Source organism: Henckelia pumila, chromosome 2 (assembly GCF_033568475.1).
Source record: "Henckelia pumila isolate YLH828 chromosome 2, ASM3356847v2, whole genome shotgun sequence".
NCBI lineage: Eukaryota > Viridiplantae > Streptophyta > Magnoliopsida > Lamiales > Gesneriaceae > Henckelia > Henckelia pumila.
This window is the reverse complement of record NC_133121.1, coordinates 160,901,118-160,928,917: the sequence shown is the minus strand read 5'-3', so window position 1 is coordinate 160,928,917 and position 27,800 is coordinate 160,901,118. Positions and strand designations below refer to the sequence as shown.

General features: G+C 34.5%; 3 protein-coding genes and 1 long non-coding RNA gene across 4 annotated transcripts; 2 read left to right on the top strand and 2 right to left on the bottom strand.

The window, feature by feature from the left end:
- Window positions 1-242: 242 nt before the first annotated feature.
- Window positions 243-3,682, top strand: LOC140884590 (uncharacterized). Its single transcript, XM_073291386.1, has 2 exons — window positions 243-461; window positions 2,594-3,682. Exons 1-2 carry the CDS (start codon window positions 371-373, stop codon window positions 3,499-3,501), a joined length of 999 nt encoding a protein of 332 aa, XP_073147487.1. The 5' UTR covers window positions 243-370; the 3' UTR covers window positions 3,502-3,682.
- Window positions 3,683-4,771: 1,089 nt separating this feature from the next.
- LOC140878799 (uncharacterized) lies at window positions 4,772-8,124 on the bottom strand. The gene is made up of 7 exons (XM_073282421.1): window positions 7,320-8,124; window positions 6,347-7,220; window positions 6,130-6,259; window positions 5,662-6,053; window positions 5,331-5,391; window positions 5,024-5,174; window positions 4,772-4,935 (listed from the first exon to the last, which is right to left on the bottom strand). Exons 1-7 carry the CDS (start codon window positions 8,122-8,124, stop codon window positions 4,772-4,774), a joined length of 2,577 nt encoding a protein of 858 aa, XP_073138522.1.
- Window positions 8,125-9,253: 1,129 nt separating this feature from the next.
- On the bottom strand, window positions 9,254-17,604 carry LOC140881561 (uncharacterized). Its single transcript, XR_012150002.1, has 3 exons — window positions 17,311-17,604; window positions 15,057-15,544; window positions 9,254-9,466 (listed from the first exon to the last, which is right to left on the bottom strand). It is a non-coding gene; the product is annotated as an uncharacterized lncRNA (long non-coding RNA).
- Window positions 17,605-23,111: 5,507 nt separating this feature from the next.
- LOC140882505 (pentatricopeptide repeat-containing protein At4g20740) lies at window positions 23,112-27,424 on the top strand. Its single transcript, XM_073288557.1, has 4 exons — window positions 23,112-23,622; window positions 24,459-26,536; window positions 26,657-26,812; window positions 27,112-27,424. Exons 1-2 carry the CDS (start codon window positions 23,178-23,180, stop codon window positions 26,198-26,200), a joined length of 2,187 nt encoding a protein of 728 aa, XP_073144658.1. The 5' UTR covers window positions 23,112-23,177; the 3' UTR covers window positions 26,201-26,536; window positions 26,657-26,812; window positions 27,112-27,424.
- Window positions 27,425-27,800: the final 376 nt, after the last annotated feature.

Below are 27,800 nucleotides of genomic sequence, written 5' to 3'. Positions count from 1 at the left end.
CCATGTGATAAAAAGATCAATAGGACCGATGATCGACTCAATTCAATTTTTGTTTATGTAAAAATTTGTTTGAGTTAAATGATTTATGCATACAGGACTATGATTCAAAACAAAGCAAGTTATTATACAATTTCTCAAACATAACAACATACATGATCTAAACAAAAAACAAACCAATGTATCGAAGTAATTTGCTAATTTTCCCAATTTTTAACTGACGCCAAAGGTAGCTAAACAGCGAATATAGAGAAGGTTCCGAGCCCCGAAACCTCAGATTACCACTATAAGTACAGAATCGCGCATTCAACCCCTTTCCAGATTTCATTTGTCCTCTGCTGTTGTAAGAATCAGAATTTATCGGTTTCTTGAAATGGGCAAATGGAATCGGAGATATCTTCCTAGGAAGAGGTGCAGATACCACCAGTATGAAGAACCCCCACCGTCTTCCTCAAATTCTGTTGGTATTTATTTATTTTACTTGAATTCAACCCTCTTGTTTATATCACTGTTACCCTGCTGCAATCGTTTTTTTTTCCCTCCTTTTGTTGGTAAAAGTTTAATTGCCTTTGTGTATCCGGGATTGCGAATTCGGGTGGAATCGTGAACAGAGTTAGAAGAAAATTCAAGTCTGTCTGTGGTTTTTTTTTTTATTATTTATTTATATTTTTCTTTTGAAGTGGGAAATTTAGTATTTGAATGAAGGGTTTGGGCTACGATTCAGAGTAATGGTGATGTTTTTACTGTTTTATTTCTTATCTGAGTGAATTTTTGGGTTTTTCTAGAATTCCATGTTACTGATACGTGATTTGCTATATATGTTTGTTTGCTTTGAGATTCAAGATTGTATTTGGGCTCAAACAATACCTTTATTTTGAGATTCAAGATTGCATTTGAACCCAAACATTTTATCTATTCAATTTTATCATTAGATGGCCAATTTACTGTTTTTGTTTCTTGTCCAAGTAAATTTTTGGGGTTTTTATAAAGATATGCGAATTGCATTATATGATTTGCAATACCCATTGGTTGTTTATTTGAGATTAAATATTGCGTTTGGACTCAACCTCTTTTTAATTTTAGATCTTTTAAGCAAAATTTTCATCAATATGTTCCTTCCATTAGTAGAATATATCCAAGCTATAGAAATTGCTTAGATTCCCGTGCATATATTATTCCCCAGCAGCGTATTGGCCTTTTTGCCGAGGATTTCAGTTCTCATCTTTTCTGTATTGTTTAGTTGCCATTAGATGGTAGAGTTGTTTCTTGATTCCGGTATTATCGCTAATCACCTGATTTTTCCATTTGATATTTTTGGAAACTGATTGCATCATGATCTCGAAGAAATTCCTGACATGATGAGAATTTTTTTTGCCCTACCGATGAAAAAGAAAGAAAGAGAGGAAAAAATAAGTTAAATGTTGTTACCTGACCGAGGTAGTAGGTGTTGGATCAACTCCATGTGCTGCGATTCAAAACTGATGAGCCACATAACTTGTTTAAGCAATATTTATTCAGTTCTATCTTTTTTTGGTGTCTGTATTTAAAATATAAAATATGATTGGAGAGTACTTGAATATTCAGCTTCAAAAAATCTTTAATCTAATGTTCTGTTACTCTAATTTTGTTATTGTAAGAGGCTTCAGCTGTAACTGTATAGCCTCATAGCCAAATCTTACTAATTTTACCGACAATTGATTTGGTTGAGTTTTGAACTATCATTATTTTTATAGGCATTGATTTCTCTATTCTGATAGTTTCAGTTGTCATTTACACATAATAGTACATATGCTCATCCGACTGGCAGTGATTTCCATGAAGTTTTGATTTTATATTCTTCTTTCAAATATGAAAATGTAGTTGCAGAGTAAGTAGCTGTGAGTTGGTTCTCTTGAAGTTTTGATGTTCTATTATTCTTTTATGTTGTTTTAGACATATTTAAATGAAATTGAGTAGTGCACCACACAAAAGTTTCGCCTGCATAAATCTTGAAACTTCTGGTTTTGTTTTTAAAAGTTAACAACTTAACATGATGATTTGCTTAAGAAACAAATAGAAAAGTATGTGGATTGAATGGAGGCTTGTTTGAATATGTGAAGACATTATTTTATTCTTTTAACACACACCCACCCCTAGTTTGACTTCAATTCAAGAGCGATTTCTCAGGAAACCAACCGACTAATATTCGACTAATTGGTTGCTCCTGATAAAGAATCATGACTGAAGTTATTTCCTTGCCTGTTCAAGAGCGATTTCTCATGAAACCAAGTAACCAACAGACTATTATTCGACTAATTGGTTGCTCACAATAAAGAAACGTGTCTGAAGTTATTTCCTTGCGTGTTCAAGAGCGATTTCTCAGGAAACCAACTGACTATTATTCTATTAATTGGTTGCTCAAAATAAAGAATCATGTCTGACGTTATTTCCTTTCCCGTGCAATGCATATATATTGATAAAACATGCCATGAACTATTTCATTTTTTATTTTGTCTCTCACTTTCTTCTAAAGTTGCGACTCCGATGTTTACTATATTGTGTCTGGTTTGCCTTGTAGAATATGGATTCTGAATTTTGTTGTATTATTATCTTATAGGAATTGAAGATAACAGGGTGCCATCATGGGAAGTTGATTATTGCAATTCCTTGAAGATTCCATGGTATAAGATTTCGGCTTCCAAAAAGTATATTTACGGCTATCCTACCATACTAAATTGGGATGATTCGGCCGGAAAAGAAGCATTCCATAACGCAAAACAACGATACTGGGCAATGATCAATGGCTTACCTTGTGATAAGCCTTTACCTGACCGTGATATGTTCATTGATGAAATTGATTGGAACCCATATTTGGATCCTGAACTGATGACAGATATTGAGACCCTTTATTTTAATCCAGATAAATCCCACAAGATTGACGAATTGGAAACCATAAATGAAGAGGTCGAGCATGCTGAAGGACCGAATGATACGAACCAACGTACTAATAACCCTTGGGAAAGGGATCATTCTCCCAGTTTCAGAGATACATTAATGGGATGGAGGCAGTATCATGATTCTTGGGAACAAAGCCAAGATAAAATTGCTGATTCCATTAAGGACAATGGGTGGAGAAGTGGGAAACAGTCCTCAGGTTGGGGCCCGTGGCCTGATAATTCCAAGCCTTTTAGTCGAGGTGTGGCTGGACAACAAGAAGAAGGATGGGGACGCAGCGAAAATAATTCATGGACTCGGTGTCATGGAAATTCCAAAGATCAAGAATTCAGGAACTGGGGTAATTGTGGATATTCTCAGTCAAACGACTGGTCTACTGGTTTTCGTGAAAGAGGTTGGAGGGATAATGGGAATGGACCATGGGTTTCGAGGGATGAGCCAAATTGTTGGGATCACGGCGGATTCGGGAGGGGTGACACAAGTTTGTCGTTTCGTGGTGGTGGCCGGAAGAGGGAAAGTTCTTTCCAGTCTACACCCAAGTATAAGAGCACCAGATATCGAAGGTTATAAAACATGGATGGTGGTTGGAGTCTTTTTGTACCTGTAGAAATGACCTTTTTTGAAAAAGTATACAGGTTTCCTCCATTTTTGTTTTGACCACATAAGTGATTATTGTATTTTTGGTGGGTCCAAATCCAAATCCAAAGCGTATAAAATCTCACTTCATTTTATTATTGACCCATAATATGAGTTCGAGTCAAACTGTGACATACTATTTCGTTGTGATTATTAATTTCATTAACAAAGATGGAAGAGCCCAATTTATTCTATAAAAGAAAACGGGAATCAGTGATATTTAAAATATTTTACAAATCAAATTTTCGTTTTGAATTTTCTTCCTCGTTTTTTTAAAAATAATTCCAACGGATTAGGGGCGCGGGATTCCTCCCAACGTGATTCCTCCGCCTGTCTATGCCAAACCATGAAAAAGCCGATTAGGGGGGCGGGATCTTCCCAGCGTGACTTCTTCGATGCCTAAGTGATATGAATCTTAATAGACATAGACATGAAAAGCAAACACGATTATAATTAAATCGCACCCTCAATTCAATAACATAAGAAGATTCTAGTTGTTGTCCCGATTTTTGAAACAAGTAAAATTTGGATATTCACATCTAGTTTACAAGAAACTAGCAATAAATAATCACGATAAATAATTGTGATTCAAGGAAACCTTCAAAGAACTTGTCTTTGACAATCCACGATGAAGAACAATCGACAAATGCCACAAAGTTATTAGACTTTGATAAGTTTGATTTTTGGCAAAGCAAAAGTTCAATAACATTCTAGAGAGAATTTTGGTTGATAATAATCAAAACTTAATAATCTTCTCATTGAATAATGAATGTATCTAGTTGTTTTACATTACAAGTTTGAAAGACAAAAGATGACACAAAATATGCAAAAGATTGTTTTCTAATAGATCTCAAACTCTCAAAAATAGGAACATGTTAATAAATAATAAAAACCAATGCACACACACAAACACAACGAGTGTGTGTTTTTTCCGAACTAGCGCTGCAGCGTTGGGAATGAAGCGCTGAGGCGCTTGTTGTTCGACAAGACAATGCTGAGGCGCTAAGGATGAAGCACTGAGGCGCTGCAGAAGGGCAATTTTTTTCTTCCATTTTTTTTCATTGTCTTGATCTTTTTGCACTTCAATAATATTTAAAGAATCTTCAAATTGATTTTCATGCACTTCAACTTGGTTGTCATGAATCTCAAATCCTTCTGGTCTTGATGGCAAATCGTTAAACACTTTTTGATACAACACGAACCTTTAAAGTGTTTCTTTAAACAACTTTTTCCGTCCCCTCTTTGTTGGATCTTGTGGCAACTCAAGTATATCCAAATTCTTCATTGCTTGATAACTTCGAGAGCTATCCATGATCGCATCATACTCCCCTTTTTCAAAAAGATTTGTTCTCAAATCTTGCCCGTTACCTACACCAAACAACAAGAAATTATTAACACTCTCATATGATGTTTTGTTGTGCTTCTTGTTAATAATAGATCTGTTTTTTAGTGTAACATGTTGTGTTAATTGCCTCTGCCCAGAGTCTTTGAGATACGTTAGAATCAGCAATCATAGTTCTAGCTGCTTCTTTAAGAGTTCTATTTCTTCTCTCAGCAACACCATTTTGCTGTGGGGTTCGAGCAGCAGATAACTCATGCTTGATTCCCTGGTCATCTAGATAAGATTCAAGGGTTTTGTTTAAAAATTCAGTGCCTCTATCACTCCTGATCCGATCTATCCTAGTATGTTTCTCATTTTGCAAACGTTTAAAAATCTTTATCAGGTGAGTAGCTATTTGATCTTTGGACGATAAGAAAATTACCCAAGTAAAACTAGAGTAATCGTCCACAATCACTAAGGTATATCTCATTTCTCCTAAGCCCCTGACCGGTATAGGACCAAATAGATCCATGTCTAACAGGTCTAAGCATTTAGAAGAATATATACACCCTTTGGTTTTGAAAGTAGCTCTCACTTGTTTGCCTTGTTGACAAGCCGAACAAACTCTATTATTTTTGAAATCACCTTTGGGCAGGCCAAAAACCAAATCATGTTTACTCAGATGTTTAATGGACTTAAAATTTAAATGATTGAGCCGTTTATGCCATAACCACTGCTTATCATTTTGAGCAACAAAACAAGTAGGAACTAACGGTTGTTCACTTTGCCAATTTAGCCTATAAGCGTTTTGTTCTCTTAGTCCGGTTAACATAATATCATCATTACTAGATTTGATCATGCATGTGTGCTTGTGAAATTCAACAGTGTAACCATTATCACATAGTTGACTGATGTTGATCAGATTATAACATAGGTTATCAACAAACAATACGTCATTAATAATAATGTTACAGTGAGTAATCTTACCCTTACCCACAGTCCTACCCTTTGAATTATCACCAAAAATAATCTTAGGCCCTTTGTATTGTATGATTTCGGACAATAGATCTTTGTTTCCAGTCATGTGTCTGGAGCATCCGCTGTCTAGATACCACGTTGTATTTTCCATTGGACTATTCTTCTCGACTGATTTTACTGATAGTACCTGCAAGAAGAATATATAATCATGGTACCCTTATCTATTTGGGTCCGAACTGGATTAGACCTTTTGGGACCCACACCTGAATTACTCTAACAGTTTTACCAGTATGTGCATCTATGAAGTGAGTCGGTCGAGGTGTACGACGTGTACTTGTGTGTGATCTGGATCTTATAGTGTACTGTTTGAACTTTTGATCTTTGTCATCCAGTCTGTATCATTTTTGAACAGGCAAGCAATTGAAGTGACGGTTCTGTGTCACCTGATGATTTATGTACTTGGGTTGACTTGGTTCAAACCTAGACTGCTTGAACTTGGATTGGTTTCCAATTCTTTTTTCATTCAATCTAGTTTTATTCCATGTCTCTCCTTTCCTTGGAATCTTAGGCTCCACATATCCCAGTCCTTTATGCTTACCTTTGCTCTCATAGCGACTTGACTGTTCATCATAGATCTTTGGTTTAGCATGTTCATATATCGTACTAGATCGAACAAATCTTATTACATTAAGATCGTTCCCACTAGAATACGATTGAGTATTTTTCTTCGGAAGAGTACATTCATTTGAGCCATATCCAAGACCGGTTCTACCACCCGCTTGTTTCTGGTTCTCATGTATCTTATCTAATGAAGTAGAAGCATTATTCCAAGAGTTGATTGTTTTAAGCAACTTTTGATTTTCATACAAAGTGGCTTGGAATACTAGTTTCATATCATCATTCTCAGCTGCTAACAGGTTTAGCTTAGTCCTTAGACTATCAAGTTCTTTTTGCTGTAAACAACTAGATTCCCTTGACTTGTCAATGAGACATGCTTTTTTTGTCTTTGCTTCCTCGAATGATGTAGAAAGCTTCTTATACTCGGTGACCATCTCATTAAGTGCTTGAATGAGTTCCTCTTGTGTAAAATCAGACGAGTTAAAGTCAAATACCTCAGTGTCGTCTTCTTCATGTTGAGAGTTAGCCATAAGACACTGAACTTGCTCTTCCTCGCTTTCTTTGGATGAGCTATCTGTATCGGATGAGTCAGAATCTGTTTCTGCCCATTGGCTTTTACCTTCGTTTGCAACTAGCACTCTTTGTTCCTTCTTCTTTCGGAACGTTCTTCTTCCTTCTTTGCCTTTCTTTTTCTCATAATTCTGTTTTCTTTCTTCGTTCTTGGACTTAGTGAAATCTGCAATGAAGTGGACTTACTTGCCACAGTTAAAGCACGCAGAACCATCCTCTGTATGGTCTTGTTTATAATTAGGTTTAAACTTTGTTTTATTATTACGCATAAATTTTCCAAACCTTTTGATAAAAAGGGACATTGCTTCGCCACTCATCTGCTCAGCTGTCTTCTTTGCTGATGCTTCCTCGGTTGGTTGTGGTGAGACGGTTGACGTTAATGCCTTGGTGGGGTTTGAGACTGATGGTTCTTCCTCTGTTCTGATTCCGAGTTCTAACTCGTACGCTTTAAGATCTGCAAATAAGTCATGAAGCTCTAGTTTGTTTAGATCCTTTGATTCTCTCATGGCTATGGTCTTGACATCCCATTCTCTAGGTAGTGCTCGCATAACCTTCAAAGAAATTTCACGATTAGTGTATATTTTTCTGACAACAATCAATTCACAAATAATATTGCTAAATATTTCATCAAACTCGGCCATGGTTTCTCCTGATTTCATTTTGGCATTATCAAACATTTGAATGGCTACAGTGAGTTTGTTTTCCTTGGTTTGATCGTTTTCTTTGCATAGTTGAGTAAGTTTTTCATAAATCTCTTTGGCAGTTGAGCATGTCTTGATCTTGCTGAACATTTTTTTATCCAGCATTTTGTATAGTATGTCCTTGGCCATGTTATCAAGATTTTCTTTCTTCTTGTCTTCATTATTCCATTCTACTCTGGGATTTTCAACCATCTGCGGTTCATCACCTGAAATGGATACAGCAGTGTTGAATTTGAGAATCTTCATGGGTCCATCAGTGATGACGTACCACATGTCATCATCTCGAGAAGAATTATGTGCCTGCATACGAATTTTACAGTCATCATAATCTTCTTTAGAGAACATATGAATTTTATTTAGAGAAGTCATGATGAATATCAGTAGCTAATAGAAAAACCCTCTCTGATACCACTTGTTGGGGATCAAATACGTGTGTAGAGGGGGGGTGAATACACACTTATGATAATTTTTAATTCTAATGCAATGTGATTGAGCAAATGTTAGTTTACTCAACCGATTTTCTGTTAGCTTGCTAGAAGTATAAGAGCTACTTATGATAGTGCGGAAACAACTCTTAATATGCTAGATGATAGTAATGGAATATTGTAATGCAGTAACGTAAATAAACACATATATGTTTCTGGATGTTCGGAGCTCAATCTCCTACGTCACCACTTTTTCCACCTCGAAAGGATTCACTAGAAGACTGTGGTTATTACAACGTCTGCAATACACCTGATCCAAGTTAGGACTTATCCAATGCCCAATATGGAACTCCTAGATTCACAGTGATAAGATTTAAAGCTCTTATCATACTTTTCTTTAGTTGGTGATGATAAACGTCTAAGTTTCTTGAAGACTTAGACTCTCAAATCCTTGTAGCTGATAGTGTTCTTCAAACAACAGCTGGATTTGAGTGACCCTTGAAAAGATCTCCTTGTAGATCGGATATGATTTTTAGCTAAGGGTTGAATGAGCGGTCGAGTATTCAAAGTAGATTCAAGAGCTCAAGTATGCAAATTCTTTGTAATCGTGGCCTTTTTTTTTTTGTAGAGAGACTCTGATATTTATATCAATTTTCTCCAACGTCTTTCTCTTCCATCAATGGTAGGAAAGCGTTTGATGTCAGATATTAATAATATCTTCTGAATATCTTGTACTAGAAGCGCCTTTAATTGTCTATTCAATGCGTCGCTCACATTAAATGCTATTTATGGCTTTCTCACTTTATCAGACGGCTCCATAAATGCTTCGTCCTTTGCATTTAAGTTGTCTTGTCAACTTTCCGAGAACTGGGAATCTATGATGAAACGACCCTGACCTCTATTTTATTAATTAATTAATAATGAAAATGCGGATTTTAAAAATTTCCGACATGGCCTATCTATTTATATTCAAACCAACCTGTCAAAGACATCAACAAAAAAAATACAACCAACAACACTAAATAACTAGACTGATAAAGAAATGAAAACCAGAGAAAAAGATTCGACATATCGAACATCAAAAGATAAACAATTTGATAGTTACAAGCCCACAAATAATTCTGAAAATAATATCTTTCCATTTACATTTTCTAAATTAACTAGATAAAAGACTTTAAAGTAATACAATAAACTTTTGCGGAATACTGGCATGGTCAGGGATGTGTCGTGTCCGCATCACAGTCCACTCGATAGTCCTGCCCTGCAATCTCAATGATAACCTAAACCTGCCAAAGTAAATGTAATGAGCATAGGGGCCCAACAAGAATATGGGAAAAATAACGAGTACTACATAAATACAAGCACACGCAAATTAAAAATAACATGTAATAAAATATATTTTTGTGCCCTTAACTTAAATAAATGTTTTCTGAATAAATGACGTAAACATGAATGAAACATATGCATGGCTAAGTCGAACATAAATAACTGAATAAACTGATCTGAACATATTCATAAATATTGAACTTAGATCCTTGGATTGTGACTCTGTGATTTCGATCATGATCATGGCTGCAGTGCACTATGCCATAAGAAAGTCAGGATAACACCCAACTCGTCTTGCCCATACTTGGTAAGGGAAGCCAGGATTTCTCCCAACTCGTCCCAACCCATACTTTGGTAAGGGAAGATAGGATTTCTCCCAACTCGTCCAAACCCATAAATTTGGTAATGGAAGTCAGAACGTCTCCCAACTCGTCCAAACTCATACTTTCTATAGTCACAATCATCTCACTTCGTTCCTAAAAATATTTTATGTCATACTTGAATATGAACTTAGCATGCATACGTAAATATGACGTACATGTAAATATTTGAACGATAATCATGAAAATGACTCACACAAGGACTTGTTTAATGTAAATTTAAACCAAAGTGTAGCGCTTAATACAATTCGAGCGGTTTGCCCGTAAAATTTGTAACTTGTTCGATTCTTAATAAAAAAGGATTCCGCTTGAAACCACTACTTCATGACACTTAGAAATAAGCCAAGAAATCATCCTTGGAATTTATTTCCTAAGCGATCATTTTATGAAAAGTCAAATTCCGGGCAGCAAGCCCATTGGCTTCAAAAATTCTGCACCTAATCAATTAAAACTCTAGAACTAGACCAAAACTTAATCGAATTAATTCCCGCTTTCGCCGACATATTCCTAACATTCCAAAAAAATTCCATACCCGAGCCCATAATCAAATTCTATTTTTAACCCTACTTTAGTCATTAGTTTCCGGACAGCAACCTCATTCAAGTTCCAAGTTCTGCACCTAAACCTTCATAAGCTTATAACCTGACCAAACTTTAACCGAATTAATTTTCGCTTTCACCGACATAATCCTAACATCTCATACTAAATTCCAGACCCAATTTCTTAATTAAAATCTGAATTTAACCCTGTTTTAAACGTTAGTTTTCGGACAGCTCACACACCAACAGAATTCTGCTCATGTCTTGTTTCAAAACTCACTTCAAAACTTAGCCCAATGCCTCCCAACTTATGAACCATGACCATGAATACTTTTTCTACCCACTCAACCTCTAAAACCAGCCCCTATCAAGACTATCATAGCTCGAACACTGGAACCCCTTTCTACCCCCAAAACCGAAACAGTCCATGCCCAACTCTACCATTTCTTCTTCTCCAATATACTATCTAGCCTCAACACATCCTAAGAAGTACTATGTGAGCTTCATCTCAACCATAGTAGCTTCTAAATCACCATCCAAACAGCACACAAAGATCAAAATTTAATAAGCACAAAACAGGGAAGTTATCGAAAATGGGGAAAAAGTGGGGACATCAACAAAATCTCTAACCCAACTCATTTCCAACAATAAAATACCACATTTAATCAACATAAACAATAATTTAGCACAATATAAACTGAAATTTTCGAAATATAGCTCCTAGGATTTTCAGAAAAATCGAAATGCATACAACATCACACACAAGACATAATAATCTACTTGGGGTCAAGAAAGGAACCATATTCTTGCCTAACCAAATAAACCAAGGAAAGAGGAGCTCGATTAAGGCTGGAACCGAGCCAATAAAATGAGGGAGCAGCTCGAACAACTTGAGCCATGGGTGAGCTGCGACGGAGGTGATGACTGGTCGGAGCTGCTGGAGGGACGTCGGCGGAAATCTTGAAGAAGGAGAAGAGCCGATCGATTTCTTGGATAAGGGGATGAATCGATAGAAGAAGGAAAATGAGAGAAAAACGTGAGTTGTGTGTGTGAGGCATGAGAAATGAGTGGGTAATTTGAGGCTTGGGTTATGTATTAAGTTTGAGTGTGTAGGTGATAGGAAAAAGTGCTACACACTTTTAAGAGGTGCTACTCCAACTTAGCAACTTAAAAATTTAAAATCAACACTTTAAATATTTTGATGTCGCAGCGATAAATAAAATATTTAAACAATAAACAGAGCGATTAAAATAATTTAAACAAACTAGACTAACGTTTAAAAGCAAATTTAAATAATTACACAAGCAAAAATAAAAATCTTTAAAATGATTTGGACAATTAAAAAGGATTTAAATAAGCAATCTAAACATTTAAAATAATTTAAAATAACTAACCGCTAATCTTAGGCTATTAAAATAAATAAGTTGGACACTCGAAAATATTTAAAAAAATAAACTAAACACTTAAAAATCATTTTAAAAAATAAACTAAATAATTAAATTAAAATCATTTAAATATTCAATCTTAAACCTTTAAAATATTAAAACAATTAAGTTGCACAATAAAAATCATTTTGACTAATAAACTTAAACAATTAAAAACATTAATTAAATAGTTAGTACAATAAAAATTATTTGAATAAATAATAAAATATTTTATTAACACATAATTCACAATAAGAATTTAAATCAAATAAACCTAAAAATAATAAATCCTAATATTTATTTAATCTAATGTAGATTGGATTTTAGGCGTCACAATTCCTTCCCCCCTTAAATGAAATTTCGTCCTCGAAATTCAAGACTTACTAACTAGGTTCGAATACCTTAGACCTTAAAAGCACTAAATTTTCTTACATTGCACCCACATGAGTTGACGCTAATTAGCTTACACTGCGCACTCTGAAGCTTACTGATACCTATATCACCAACGGTTTGACTAACTCTTACTGCAACATAAAATTTCACATTTCTTACTTATTACCAAGTGGTCTTATTCTCAAGGAAATTCTATCACTCCTCAAATTTTCTTTCGATGTAAATTTATAAACTTAAAAACGTCACCAAACTGCAATGATAAGTTCTACAACCTACAAGTTCTTAGATCTTTATGTTACTGTACAACCTACCTTTTGCTAACCTTATATCCTACGGCGAAAATCCAAGCAATAGAGTCTATATAACCAATAAATAATTTTTGTCGACCTCGACCATAACTTAAAAACTTTCTAACAATGAAGCTATATATGCTTAATGTCTATTTACCAATTAAACTCAACACTTATAATATAGAATCGAGTTCTTAAGAAATTCATAAGTTTCCAAAATACTTAACAACTAAAAACTAAACTTTTCTAAATAGGATAGCTAAGGGACTATACAATTCTACCTCGTTAGACCTCAAAATACGAGTTAGATCTTACCTATTTATATAAATAAATAAATTTAATCCTTGATAAGAAAATATAACGATAAAATTTACTGTTGTTCAGTCCCAAGGTATTAACTATTAACCGATAACATATAGAATCCAAATAGGTGACTAAACAGATCCCGATTATCCATTCTCCAAGTTATATGTTCATCTCTAGCATCTATGATTCTTCCGAAAGTCAAATTTTTAATTAAAATTTTCCAACAGATTTAACCACATTTTCTATCTCAGCCGCAACGACTAAGAAATCCATAATTACACTTCAAGTCAAAATTTACTAAGAGTTATTATCCACTTATTGGATTAGAGGATCTCTAAGTACCAAACAATTCCTACATATCGCCTGAAGACATATCTCAAATCCCTAGTTCAACTTGACAGCAAGTCTGAAAATCCAAAAATTTCCAAATTATTATATGTACAACCTGAATTCATATTTCAAGAACTTAGTACCCAATTAGGCACCTTGAAGAGTTTGTAATTCGATTGAAAATGCTTTCTCATTGTCCCTCAAGTACCTTAGCATTTCACCGATAAATAAATCTACAACTTATCCGGAAAACTGACTGAATATTCCATTCGTCATTCTGTTCCCATAGTTGGTGCAATAGCCTTACCGATCTGACATTCATAAAATCTCAGAATGCAAATGTAAAATATTTAAAAGTCTCTAGGGACAACTCTATTTCCTATCTCGTGACTGACCAATCATTCAGCTTACCAAAATCAACTGTTTACTCTTAACGATTCTATTTAAAATCGAAATAACTCATTCAATTAATTTACTACCTAGCAGTCTACTCGCTAGAACTAGATATAATTGATAGTCGTCATTCCTCAGAACACAACGATAAATTAGGATTTTATCTAGCACTAACATTAATTCCCAACGGTCTAAACACTCACTATGCGGTTACGAGTCAAATTTCTACACAAAAAATCGAAATGATAGTTGAAACTATAATCCACCCAAGTCCCTGTCATGGTAGATCATGAAAAGAAACAAACATACAAGTAATGCCGCTCAATACAAAATGAAATAGTGCAAGAATTACAAACAAACGAGCTGAAAACAAAAATCTAGGTAAGTGAAAAGAACCAACTCATAATTCAATTCTAAGGGTAAATGTATTATTGAATAATAAATATGAGCCAATAAGATACAAATCTCGTGATCTTTCACCCACGGTAATGAAATCAGGCTCAACAATCAAAGCACAATTAATACAGTCAGTGTGACTTCACTTGAGGGAGGTTCACACAAGTTAATAATCAGGGGAAACATCAGTCCTAAAGTAAAATCAGATGCCAGCCACACAACATAAGTAGATTATCAAAAGAAATACAAAGTGAATCTTACTCACATCAACATGTGGCTCTAGAATCGAAGAAAAGTTCCAAGAAGTGTGAAACATGAACAAGATTTTATTAAGAAGTTCAACTAATGCCAAGGTGGCAGAATTCAACGCTGATTAATGTCATATGAATCCATAAATGCTCAAAGAAAGTGCAAAGAAATTTTGGATACTCAAAAGTATATGTTTCAACGGATTTGATCACAAAAGAAGAAAAAACGAAATAACGATCGGAATAGTAGTTCACATAATTGAAAGGCTTATAGTAACCGACTCACTATTTCCAAAAATTATATTTGCTCAAATAACAAATGAAGAACTCAAACTATCCATAATAAAATAAAACCAAGTTCGTATCTCAAGTCTTCGCACGGGTTCGATTCATTAACTTAACTGACAAACACACATCTATAAATTTCTAAGCAATCTATTCACTTAGTTTTATCCGACTAAATTACATCCATAAGAGAATAAATTATAACAAGGACACAACGACTAATATCTCCTGATGCACAAATTTAATATTTCCAACAAACTCCTATTATCTCCAAAAAAATTATTAGCACTACCTAGTAACTCAAACAACATCCACGTATTGTCCAAAACTGGAAGGAATATTAGTACACCAACTCCGTTTAACTTGAAACCGCATGCTATAAAAATAAACATTAGAATGATACACTTTAAACTACTAAATTTTTTTTAAATGGAAATAAACACTAAACTACGCACTTAAACAAAATAAACATCTAGTTTTGAAAATATTTTAAAAAGAATGTGACATCAAAACATTTAAAGTAATAAATCAATAACGACTACCATATAAAATTCATTAAAACTTACAGACTTTGAGGCGAGATTTCTCGAGTTTCTTGCAACCGGCAGTAGGCACAACCCAAACCAGAACCATGCTCTGATACCAAATGAAACGACCCTGACCTCTATTTTATTAATTAATTAATAATGAAAATGCGGATTTTAAAAATTTCCGACATGGCCTATCTATTTATATTCAAACCAACCTGTCACAGACATCAACAAAAAAAATACAACCAACAACACTAAATAACTATACCGATAAAGAAATTAAAACCAGAGAAAAAGATTCGACATATCGAACATCAAAAGATAAACAATTTGATAGTTACAAGCCCACAAATAATTCTGAAAATAATATCTTTCCATTTACATTTTCTAAATTAACTAGATAAAAGACTTTAAAGTAATACAATAAACTTTTGCGGAATACTGGCATGGTCAGAGGGATGTGTCGTGTCCGCATCACAGTCCACTCGATAGTCCTGCCCTGCAATCTCAATGATAACCTAAACCTGCAACAAGTAAATGTAGTGAGCCTAGGGGCCCAACAAGAATACGAGGGAAATAACGAGTACTACATAAATACAAGCACACACAAATTAAAAATAACTTGTAATAAAATATATTTTTGTGTCCTTAACTTAAATAAATGTTTTCTAAATAAATGACGTAAACATGAATGAAACATATTCATGGCTAAATAGAACATAAATAACTGAATAAACTGATCTGAACATAGTCATAAATATTGAACTTAGATCCTTGTATTGTGACTCTGTGATTTCGATCATGATCATGGCTGCAGTGCACTATGCCGCAACAAAGTCAGGATAACACCCAACTCGTTTTTCCCATACTTGGTAAGGAAAGCCAGGATTTCTCCCAACTCGTCCAAACCCATAGTTTGGATTTCTCCCAACTCGTCCAAACTTATAAATTTGGTAAGGGAAGTCAGAACGTCTCACAACTCGTCCAAATCCATACTTTCTATAGTCACAATCATCTCACTTCGTTCCTAAAAATATTTTCTTTCATACTTGAATATGAACTTAGCATGCATATGTAAATATGACGTACATGTAAATATTTGAACGATAATCATGCAAATGAGTCACACAAGGACGACCGGTATGGTGATTTAGGAGACAAACCAAAGTATGTAAATTTAAACCAAAGTGTAGCGCTTAAGACAATTCGAGCGGTTTGCCCGTAAAATTTGTAACTTGCTCGATTCTTAATAAAAAAGGATTCCACTTGAAACCACAACTTCATGACACTTAGAACTAAGCCAAGAAATCATCCTCGGAATTTATTTCCTAAGCGATCATTTTATGAAAAGTCAAATTCCGGGCAGCAAGCCCATTGGCTTCAAAAATTCTGCACCTAATCAATTAAAACTCTAGAACTAGACCAAAACTTAACCGAATTAATTCTCGATTTCGCCGACATATTCCTAACATTCCAAAAAAATTTTAGACCCGAGCCCATAATCAAATTCTATTTTTAACCCTACTTTAGTCATTAGTTTCCGGACAGCAACCTCATTCAAGTTCCAAGTTCTCCACCTAAACCTTCATAAGCTTATAACCCGACCAAACTTTAACCGAATTAATTTTCGCTTTCAATCTTAGACTAAATTCTAGACCCAAGTTCTTAATTAAAATCTGACTTTAACCCTGTTTTAAACGTTAGTTTTCGGACAGCTCACACACCAACAGAAATTTGCTCATGTCTTGTTTCAAAACTCACTCCAAAAATTAGCCCAATGCCTCCCAACTTATGAACCATGACCATTACTATTTCTTATACCCACTCAACCTCTAAAACCAGCCCCTATCAAGACTATCGTAGCTCGAACACCGGAACCCCTTTCTACCCCCAAAACCGAAACAGTCCATGCCCAACTCAACCATTTCTTCTTCTCCAACATACTAACTAGCCTCAACACATCCTCAGAAGTACTATTTGAGATTCACCTCAACCATAGTAGCTTCTAAATCACCATCCAAACAGCACACAAAGATCAAAATTTAATAAGCACAAAACAGGGAAGTTTCGAAAATGGGGCAAAAGTGGGGACATCAACAAAATCTCTAACCCAACTCATTTCCAACAATAAAAGACCACATTGAATAAACATAAACAATAATTTAGCACAATATAAACTGAAATTTTTGAAATATAGCTCCTAGGATTTTCAGAAAAATCGAAATGCATACAACATCACACACAAGACATAATAATCTACTTGGGGTCAAGAAAGGAACCATATTCTTGCCTAACTAAATAAACCAAGGAAAGAGGGGCTCGATTAAGGCTGGAACCGAGCCAATAAAATGAGGGAGCAGCTCGAACAACTTGAGCCATGGGTGAGCTGCGACGGAGGTGGTGACTGGCCGGAGCTGCTGGAGGGACGTCGGCGGAAATCTTGAAGAAGGAGAAGAGCCGATCGATTTCTTGGATAAGGGGATGAAACGATCGCATAGAAGAGGGAAAATGAGAGAAAAACGTGAGTTGTGTGTGTGAGGCATGAGAAATGAGTGGGTAATTTGAGGCTAGGGTTATGTATTAAGTTTGAGGGGATATTTAGGTAGAAGGGAGTGAAATCTATTCTATTTAAAAAAAAGGATTGGACATGTAATTTATGTGTATGTTCTTCTGTTTATTTAATAAAAAATAAAAAAAAATTTAATAAATTTTAAAAACCAAATTTTCTTAAGGTTTGGGTCGACCCAGAGCAATCTTGGGTCGACCTGCTTGGGGTTGACCCAAGATTGCTCATGCTTGCGTCGACCCAATTTGTGCTGCGGAAAGATGTTTTCGCAGCGCGCTGCGCGCTGTGGAAAACCAAATGCGCGCTGCGGAAAAAAGCATTGCGTGCCTAAAAAAAATCATGTTTTATTAGATTAAGGATGCGATACATAAGAGACTATGCTGATTATCAATTCCATAATACATTTTTGTTTGTAACCCATTTATTTGTATTTTTAACATTTATGTTTGTAAAAAAAATTAGGCAGTTAAATAATTTTTTCGTTGCTAATTTTACAATTTTGATCAAAATTTACATAATTTTACATATAATCGTATATGTTGCAACATATTGATCCACTAATTTCACAAGTTTGTTCAATAATCGTACACATTTTTACATATGAATTCATTAATTTCACAAGTTTGACCGATAATTACATAATTTTGACATGTAATTACACAATTTTGTTTAATGTTTATTGACAATTGTACATTTTTTAACAATTTATCTACTAATTTCACGAGTATGTTTTATATTCGTACATATTAACGTATGAAACCGCAAATTTCACAAGCATGTTTTTATCCACTAATGTTGACCGATAATCGTACATGTTTTAACATATGAAGCCACTAATTTTACATGTATGTTCTATAATCATGTTTTAGCACATGAATCCGATAATTTCACAAGTATTTTGACCTATAATCGTACATGTTTTAACATATGAATTCATTAATTTCTCAAATATGTATCATCATACATGTTTTAACATATGAATCCGCTAATGTCACAAAAATATTATATAATCATACATGTTTTAATATACGAATCCAGTTATTTCACAAACTATAACATTAGTTAGTATAATATATATATATATATATATATATATCCATTATTTTTCAAAATTATGTTGTATGATTATAAATATTGTAACATAATAATCGATCAATTTCACGATTATGTTATATATATATATATATCCATTATTTTTCAAAATTATGTTGTATGATTATAAATATTGTAACATAATAATCGATCAATTTCACGATTATGTTATATTATTATACATATTGTAAAATATTAATCGACTGATTCACGATTATGTTATATGATTATACATATTGTAACGTATTAATCAATATTTTCACGATCATGTTATATGATTGTACATATTTTAAGATAAGAATCAACTGATTTCACGGTTATGTTATATGATTATACATATTGTAAAATATTAATCGACTGATTCACGATTATGTTATATGATTATACATATTGTAATGTATCTATCAATAATTTCACGATTATGTTATATGATTGTACATATTTTAATATTAGAATCAACTGATTTTACGGTTATGTTATATGATTACACATATATGAATCAACTGATTTCACGGTCATTGATAATTGTACATGTTTTAACAATGTATCCACTAATGTCACGAGTATGTTCTATAATCTTACATGTTTAACACATGAATTCGCTAATTTCACAAATATGTTCTTAAATCGTATATCTTTTACCATATGAATCTGTTAATGTCACAAGTATGTTGACCTATAATCGTGTATATTTTAACATATGAATCCGTTAATTTCACAAATATGTTATATAATCGTACACGTTATAATTTAGTACTTAAATGTTATAATAATCATTTCATCTATAATATATAATTATTAAACTTAAAACTTACAACATCCTCTCTGTGGATCGATCTCGTACTTACGGATATATTATTTGCAGACAACCTACACTTGGGTGAATTACAATTTAAGTTGTAGCATATGTTGACCTAGAATCGTATATATTTTAACATATGAATCCGTTAATTTCACCAATATGTTATATAATCGTACATGTTTTAACATATAATCTGCTAATATCACAAGTATGTTCTATAATGATACATTTTTAAATATATGAATCCAATTATTTCACAACTATATTATATTATCGTACATGTATTAACATATGAATCCGCTAATTTGACAAGTATGTGATATAATCGTACGTGTTTTAACACATTAATGCGCTAATTTCACAAATATATTCTACAATGATATATGTTTTTACATAAGAATCCGTTAACTTCACGATTATGTTCTACAATGATACATGTTTTAACATATGAATCCAATAATTTAACAAGTATGTTCTATAATCGTAAATGTTTAACATATGAATCCAATAATATCACAAGTATGTTATATAATTATATATATATTAAAATATGAATCCGCTAATTTCACAAGACCCAGACTTGGGTCAACCCAAATATCAATTGTGTTTGGTCGACCCAGCATAAGCTTGGGTCAACCCAACCAACTTGTCTTGGGTCAACCCAAAAAAAATTGTTTGGGTCGACCAAGCATATGCTTGGGTTAACCCAAAATGCTTGGGTTGACCCAAGCATACCAGAAACCTTGAATGCTTGGGTCAACCCAAGCATATCTATATGCTTGGGTCAATCCAAGCATTTAAATGCTTTGGTTGACCCAAGCATATGATTGTGCTTGGTCGACCCAAGCACAATGTGGGCTTGGGTCGACCAAGCATTTTTTTTAAGTTTGGGTCGACCAACTTTTATGTTTTGGTTAGTCGACCCAAATTTTTGTTGGTTTATTATTTTTTGTTTTGGAAAAAGTGTACATGACAGTCAACTCCCCTTTTCTAAAAAAAAAAAGTCAAAATCCTTATTTTTTAAAATATACCCATGAGAGTCATATTTTTTTAACCAACCCTAAGTTTGAGTGTGCAGGTGATAGGGAAAAGTGCTACACACTTTCAAGAGGTTCTACTCCAACTTAGCAACTTAGGAATTAAAAATAAACGCTTTAAATATTTTGATGTCGCAGCGATAAATAAAATATTTAAACAATAAACAGAGCGATTAAAATAATTTAAACAAACTATACTAACGTTTAAAAGCAGATTTAAATAATTACACAAGCAAAAATAAAAATTTTTAAAATAATTTGGACATTTAAAAAGGATTTAAATAATCAAGCTAAACATTTAAAATAATTTAAAATAACTAACCGTTAATATTAGGCTATTAAAATAAATAAGTTGGACACTCAAAAATATTTAAACAAATAAACTAAACAGTTAAAATCATTTAAAAGAATAAACTAAATAATTAAAATTAAATCATTTAAATATTCAAGCTTAAACCTTTAAAATATTAAAATAATTAAGTTGCATAATAAAAATCATTTTGACAAATAAACTTAAATAATTAAAAACATTAATTAAATAGTTAGTACAATAAAAATCATTTGAATAAATAATAAAATATTTATTAACACATAATTCACAATAAAAATTTAAATCAAATAAACATTAAAATAATAAATCCTAATATTTATTTAATCTAATGCAGATTGGATTTTAGGCGTCACATATAACTTCTAATTGTAGCGTGTAGCTGACCACCTTCGAAGTTCAGTAGATATCTTAGCCGGTGGATATGTCTCGCTCGGTTGACAAGTAACGGTTGACATGTTTTGATCAGCTGATACTGCTTAATCCAGTTGATATTTCGGGGTCAGCTAATGTCTTGACGTCGGTAGATTACCTGTGCATACAAGTAAATGACGGCCGTTCTAAAACAACGATGTATTTTTTTGTTATCACCAAAAGTAAGGATTAAATAACAGTTCCCTTAGAACCTTTTGACATTGCTCTTGTCAAGATACTAGATCCCATTTCTAGAATTTAGTTCAACCAAATTAGCCCTTCCATATATGATAATTTCTCTTTTTATTCAGATTTCTTGTGATTGTCATCTTCAATACAAAGTCAAAAAATCAGACCTTCGAGGCCCATTTCCTTTCGTTTATGCCTTAAATAATTTTTGAAATCCATCCACGAACACGAAAATCTCAATTATTGAATCAACTTGAAATGGTTCACTTAATTTCATATCCTCGACATGCAAATCATGTAACACTTGCAATTCCTGCAATTGGCTTATAATAGATTTGAATCAACCATTTTGAAATTCAAAAACATTCCAATTTCGTTTTCATACTTCATAAGCCATTATTTTTTCCATTGTCCATTTCCTTCTCGGATATAGTTGGAGTCCTCTCATGCAAAAACTTGACCAGATGCAATGTAGCATGATAAAACATCATCTTTTCGACGTTGCGGCCTCCAAACTTCTCTGGTTTCCCAGCATATGTCGCTAGAATGGGGGCAAGAACACGGGAAATGGATGAGGATGTCCTTTCAGAATACACATCAAAATTCGTCTTAAGATTGTTAGGTTTAGATCCTGTGCAAAACTAAAACTATTCATCATGTGTCTTGACAGATGTTGCAACACGCCCTATAACACGACACCAACAAAAAGTTAAAGTCGAGGCTTGAGTTTGACGCTATGTTCTTAAGACGAATTTGCCCTACACACGGTGCTTATGGAATATAACAATCTTCTCCCAAGATACAACAAATTTTGTTTTGTAATAAGAGCACTCCAAATTATAAAACCCGATGAACTTTAAGATGTTTTTTGAACTTTCTCACAATGCTAAACAAAAAATGTATGTAGAAATATGCTGGAAAAAATGAACGTTAATTTTTGCTTTCAGAATATCTAACAACTAACAACTTTTTCCATTGTGACTTGGAGGGGTCTTTTCGCGATTAGTTGTGTCTCTAGACTTTATATTCAATCTGATTTGTCGGATCTTAATCTGATGGTGTAGATCACAACTCGTATGGTGAGCCACAACTATTGGATCATATCTCTTGATCAGATTTAATCTCATGCTTCCATTTCGAATTGGACGATCCAAATCGCACCTCTTTGGATACAACCCTAGATGCATCAGATCACAACCGCTTAATCCAATGGCTCAAATCAAGGAGATTGGACGATCCAATCGCACCTATTTGGATTGATCACACCCTTTGGATACAACCCTAAATGCATCAGATCACAACCGCCTAATCCAATGGCTCAGATTCAATCTCCTTGATCTAGATCAATCTATAGTCATCCAACGGCTAAGATTTCATCTAACTACAGAACCATCACCACCCTTCATCTTATCCCTTCGATCTAACAACCATCAACCTCCTCCATGTCATGTCCTAGTGGCGTACACTTGAACGCCACGTCATCGAGCCCATTTCCAAAAAGAATAAATAAAAGCTCTCGCGACGATGCCTACAAGTTGGTTGGCTTGACTTGTTTGTACATTAATTAAGGCATGGAAAATACATGGGATTGGGCGAATTGTGATACTACTTGTAAATGTAGGGAGTAGACTGAAATATATCGCACAAGCGAAGCAAGATTCCTTGAACCGGAAACCAGTAGACCACTGTTCCTCATTATAGATAGATTCCTCGGACCTCAAATCGAGAAATGCCGCCGCAAAACCCACCGACGGCACTGGCCAAACCCCACAAACCTTACTTCTTCTACGGCCATCGGAAACCAAACCAGAATCGGCCTACGGTCCGCGGTGGTCTCTTCTCCAACCGCCAATCCATCAACCTTAAGAGGCCGACCCTCCCCACCTCCGCCGGACACGATTCATTTGATCTCCAGAAGTGGGACCCAGATGAAAATATCAATGGGAAGCAGCTGTATGCCAAAGACCCATCAGAGGTATTCTTCTCCTCGGCGAAAAATCTGTCTCCCATTGCTAGATACATTGTGGACTCGTTCAGAAAACACAAGCGCTGGGGTCCGCCGCTCGTGGAGGAGCTCAGTAGGCTGCGCCGGGTGACGCCAAATCTGGTGACGGAGGTTCTGAAATTTCCCAATGTTGATCCTAGGCTGTCCTCCAAGTTTTTTGATTGGGCTGGTATGCAATTAAAATTTTCTTTCTCTGTGTAATGCAAATAGTCGAATATGTAGGTCCAGACATTGTATTCTGGATATTGTTTGAAATCAAGTATGTGAAAAGTATACATCCTGTTCGAATTCATGCTGTAAACATGACCCAATAAATCTTTGGTGGAGGTTGTGTCAGTGCGAGCATATGCCGCTTCTCATTGATGATAGTCATTCTTGATAGGGAAATACAATGCTTCATTTCATATTTTCCGATTCTTGTTCTTTTCCAGATATGTTTCTTGGTAATGCTGGTTAGTCCATTTTTTAAAAAATAGTTGATTGTCCTATGAACTATTTCAATGTGGTTTTTAAATTATTGATTTTCTTGTTTGGAAAGAGGAGCAGAGGAATGGGGTGCTTCTCTTTTTTACTTAAGTTGGATTTTTTTTGCTCATATGCAGTTTATTTTTTTTATGTCATACTTCCATAATTAGCCATACACATGACATTTCCTGGTCCTTCGGTGCTATTTTGTTAGATTTTTTATCTTGCTAGTGCCGTTGCTTATCTTTATGTGGATTGGGTACATTATGGCATGTGCAGTTATGTTTGCCAACCTGTTTTGGTCTATCAATAACAAATACATATACATATGAATTAATATGATGCTCTTGCAAGTTGCAAAGTCTTTCTTTTCATTGTATAAAGCAGAGGGCCTACGGATATGTCGAGAGTTGTAAATGCATTTTATTAACTTCCGATTAGACGGAGTCTATAATAGTGGTTATCTGAAGTTGTGTTTCTTACTTGTCCTCTGATATGAGATTGTGTCATAAGTGCATTTTTCTTCATTTGATTGTTCAGGCAAGCAGAAAGGTTATAGGCATGACTTTGCTTGTTACAATGCCTATACCTATCTTTTGAATCGATCTAATCATTTCCGGGATGCTGATCAGGTGCCTGAGCTGATGCATATGCAAGGGAAACTGCCTAGTGAGAAACAGTTTGAAATCTTGATCAGAATGCACTCTGACGCAAACAGGGGTCTGAGGGTTCACTATGTGTATGAGAAAATGAAGAAATTTGAAGTGAAGCCAAGAGTTTTTTTATATAATAGAATAATGGATGCCTTGGTTAAAACTGATCATTTAGATTTAGCCTTCTCGGTTTATAATGATTTCAAGAAGGATGGTTTGACTGAAGATAACGTCACTTTTATGATTTTGATAAAGGGTTTGTGTAAAGCTGGACGCTTGGATGAAATGTTTGACCTTTTGGATCAGATGAGGAAGAATCTGTGCAAACCAGACGTATTCGCGTACACAGCAATGGTAAGAGTACTGGCATTGAAGGGAGATTTGGAAGGTTGTTTGAGGGTTTGGGGAGAAATGCATAAAGATCGTGTTGAACCAGACGTCATGGCCTATTCAACTTTAGTCGTGGCACTTTGTAAAGGGAACCGAGTTGATAAAGGCTATGAAATGTTTAAGGAAATGAAAAAGAGGAAATATTTGATCGACAGGGCTATTTACGGGTCTTTAATTGAAGCTTATGTGGCAGCTGGAAAAGTAGGTTCAGCCTGTAATCTGCTTAAAGACTTGATTGATTCGGGATATCGTGCTGATTTGGCAGCGTATAACACCCTTATAAGAGGGCTATGTGCAGCAAAACTGGTTGAGAGAGCATATAAGCTTTTCAATGTAACAATTCAAGAGGATCTCCAGCCAGATTTTAATACTGTTAATCCAATTTTGAAGTCTTATGCAGAGTTGAAAAGGATGGAGGATTTCTCTAAATTGCTTGAGCGAATGAATAAATTAGGTTTTCCTGTTATGGACGATTTACTCAAATTCTTTTCATTTACGCTGGATGAGGATGGTACCATAATGATGGCTTTAGAAGTGTTTGAATGCTTGAAAGTGAAAGGATACGTGAGTACACCAATTTACAATGTTCTTATTGAGGCTGTTCTTAAAAATGGAGAAGAAAAGAAGGCATTAGCACTTTTCTACGAGCTCAAAGATTCTTGTGACTTGGTACCTGATGTATCAACTTACAGCAACGCAATTTTATGCTTTGTTGAAGTGGGAGATGTACGTGAAGCATGCACATGGTACAACAAAATAAAAGACATGTCCTCAGTTCCTTCTGTTGCTGCTTATTATTCTCTTGTTAAGGGCCTTTCTCAACTAGGAGAGATAGATGCTGCTATGTTGCTTATCCGTGATTGCTTGGCCAATGTGACTAGAGGTCCTATGGAATTCAAGTACACCCTCACTATCATCCATGCTTGCAAGAAAAATGATGCTGGAGAGGTATGTGAAGTCATAAATGAAATGATCGAAGAAGGATGTCTTCCAAACAGTATAATATACTCGGCAGTTATCTTTGGCATGTGCAAGCATGGAACAATTAAAGAAGCAAGAATGGTCTTCTTCAACATGAGAGAGCGCAGCTTTCTAAGTGAAGCTGATGTAATAGCCTTCGATGAAATACTTATAGACCATATGAAAAAGAAGACGTCAGATTTGGTGTTGTCCAGTCTTAAATTTTTCAGTTTGGAGTCAAAACTTAAGTCAAAGGGCTGTACACTCTTGCCAAATTGAAAATGCGAAAGACGAACCTGGGTGATGGAAAGTAAACTTGAGTAGATTGGATCAACCTGACTTGTTTCAAATTGCTCCAAGTTGAGTTATCCCTCGGGATAGATCTTATTACCGTGAGCGAATTTTTTAAGGTTCAATTCAAGTGGCACTAATTCTCAACGATTCAATCAGTCATGTTCTAAAACATGGGGCAAAGAACTTAACTTTATCGTTTGGACGAGAAAGAAGGCTTGTCTCTGTTGGTGAAGAATACAATACTCTTTATGAGATTGACTCTTCAATGTTGGTCCATGGTTTTTATCAAACTTCAGCAGCTCCCCGCACCATGGCTTATTGGTACGAACTTTCTGACATCTGTACGGTACAAAATATATAGTGCAATATCTTGTTTTGCTTATGATGGGATCACTCTTTTGAAATCATATTTCGCTTATTTTATGGAATTATTTTCTACAGATACAAGATTTAGATTTGTGAAGACCTAACAGGTATTAGAGACACATGATACGCTGATTGCTTGAAAAACAAGGTCTTTAAACAGTTGAAGATTATTCGGCTGAGAAATTTGCAAGCTCTTCATGAACTCAAGCTTGTGGGTCACCTCGCTTTAAGGTATGTATAGAGGGGCTTGTAGACCAGTTGGTAAAAACTAGAGTTTCCTGTGTAGCAATGTGCATTCATAGGTTACAAAGTCTTATTTTAATTTTCTAAATGGAGTAATAATAATATTGCTCTTTTAGATACGCAATAGGTCAAGCTCTGAGGCAGAACTGCTATGTTGTAGGCTCATTTTTAGGCTTATAGTCATCTTTCCGGTGCCAAAGAGCTGATATATCAAGGCAATTCTATTTATGACTTTATACCTGTCCTTGCATCAAGTTTTTAACAAGTAACCTTACTCAATGCTGCAGATTTCTTCATCGATTCCATGTTCAATCTTGTGGTTTGGCCGCCACAGTGTTGTGTTGCTTCATCTAACCGATAGCTCTTCCCAAGACTTTCAAAAGATTTATACTCTCTCAATTCTTCTTAGCTTGTATACTTCAATCAGGGGCAATAGACTTCCTTGGATGTCATGAGAGAGAGACCTTGTACTCGGGGAGAATGAAGTATTTTGATATGCACTAGGTTATTGTTAAATATTACGATTATAATATGTTTATGCAATGTTCTAAAAAGTGGTATGCGGGTGGTGGTTGTTACTAAGACTTTCCAAGACTTTCAAAAGATTTATACTCTCAATTCTTTCTATTTGCTTAAATTTTATGATATTACTATTTTTAAATTAATTTATTTATGTTTTTTTCGATCTCCTTCATTTTAGCGTTTTGATGGTTGTTCATTCATACACGTAGTGAAAATAATGTATGAAAGAATATGATCATAATTTAGGTTAATTTATTATAATAAGATAAAACTAATTTTTGAGTGATATTCAAATATTATATTCGATTTATGTTTATATTTTCACAAAATGGGATATGGTTAATAATTTAGAAATTTTTAATTAGAAATTATATTTTAGTAAATTTATATGAAGAATGAAATTCATCTTTTTCACACAACAATATAAATATATTATCAAAAGCATATTGAATAA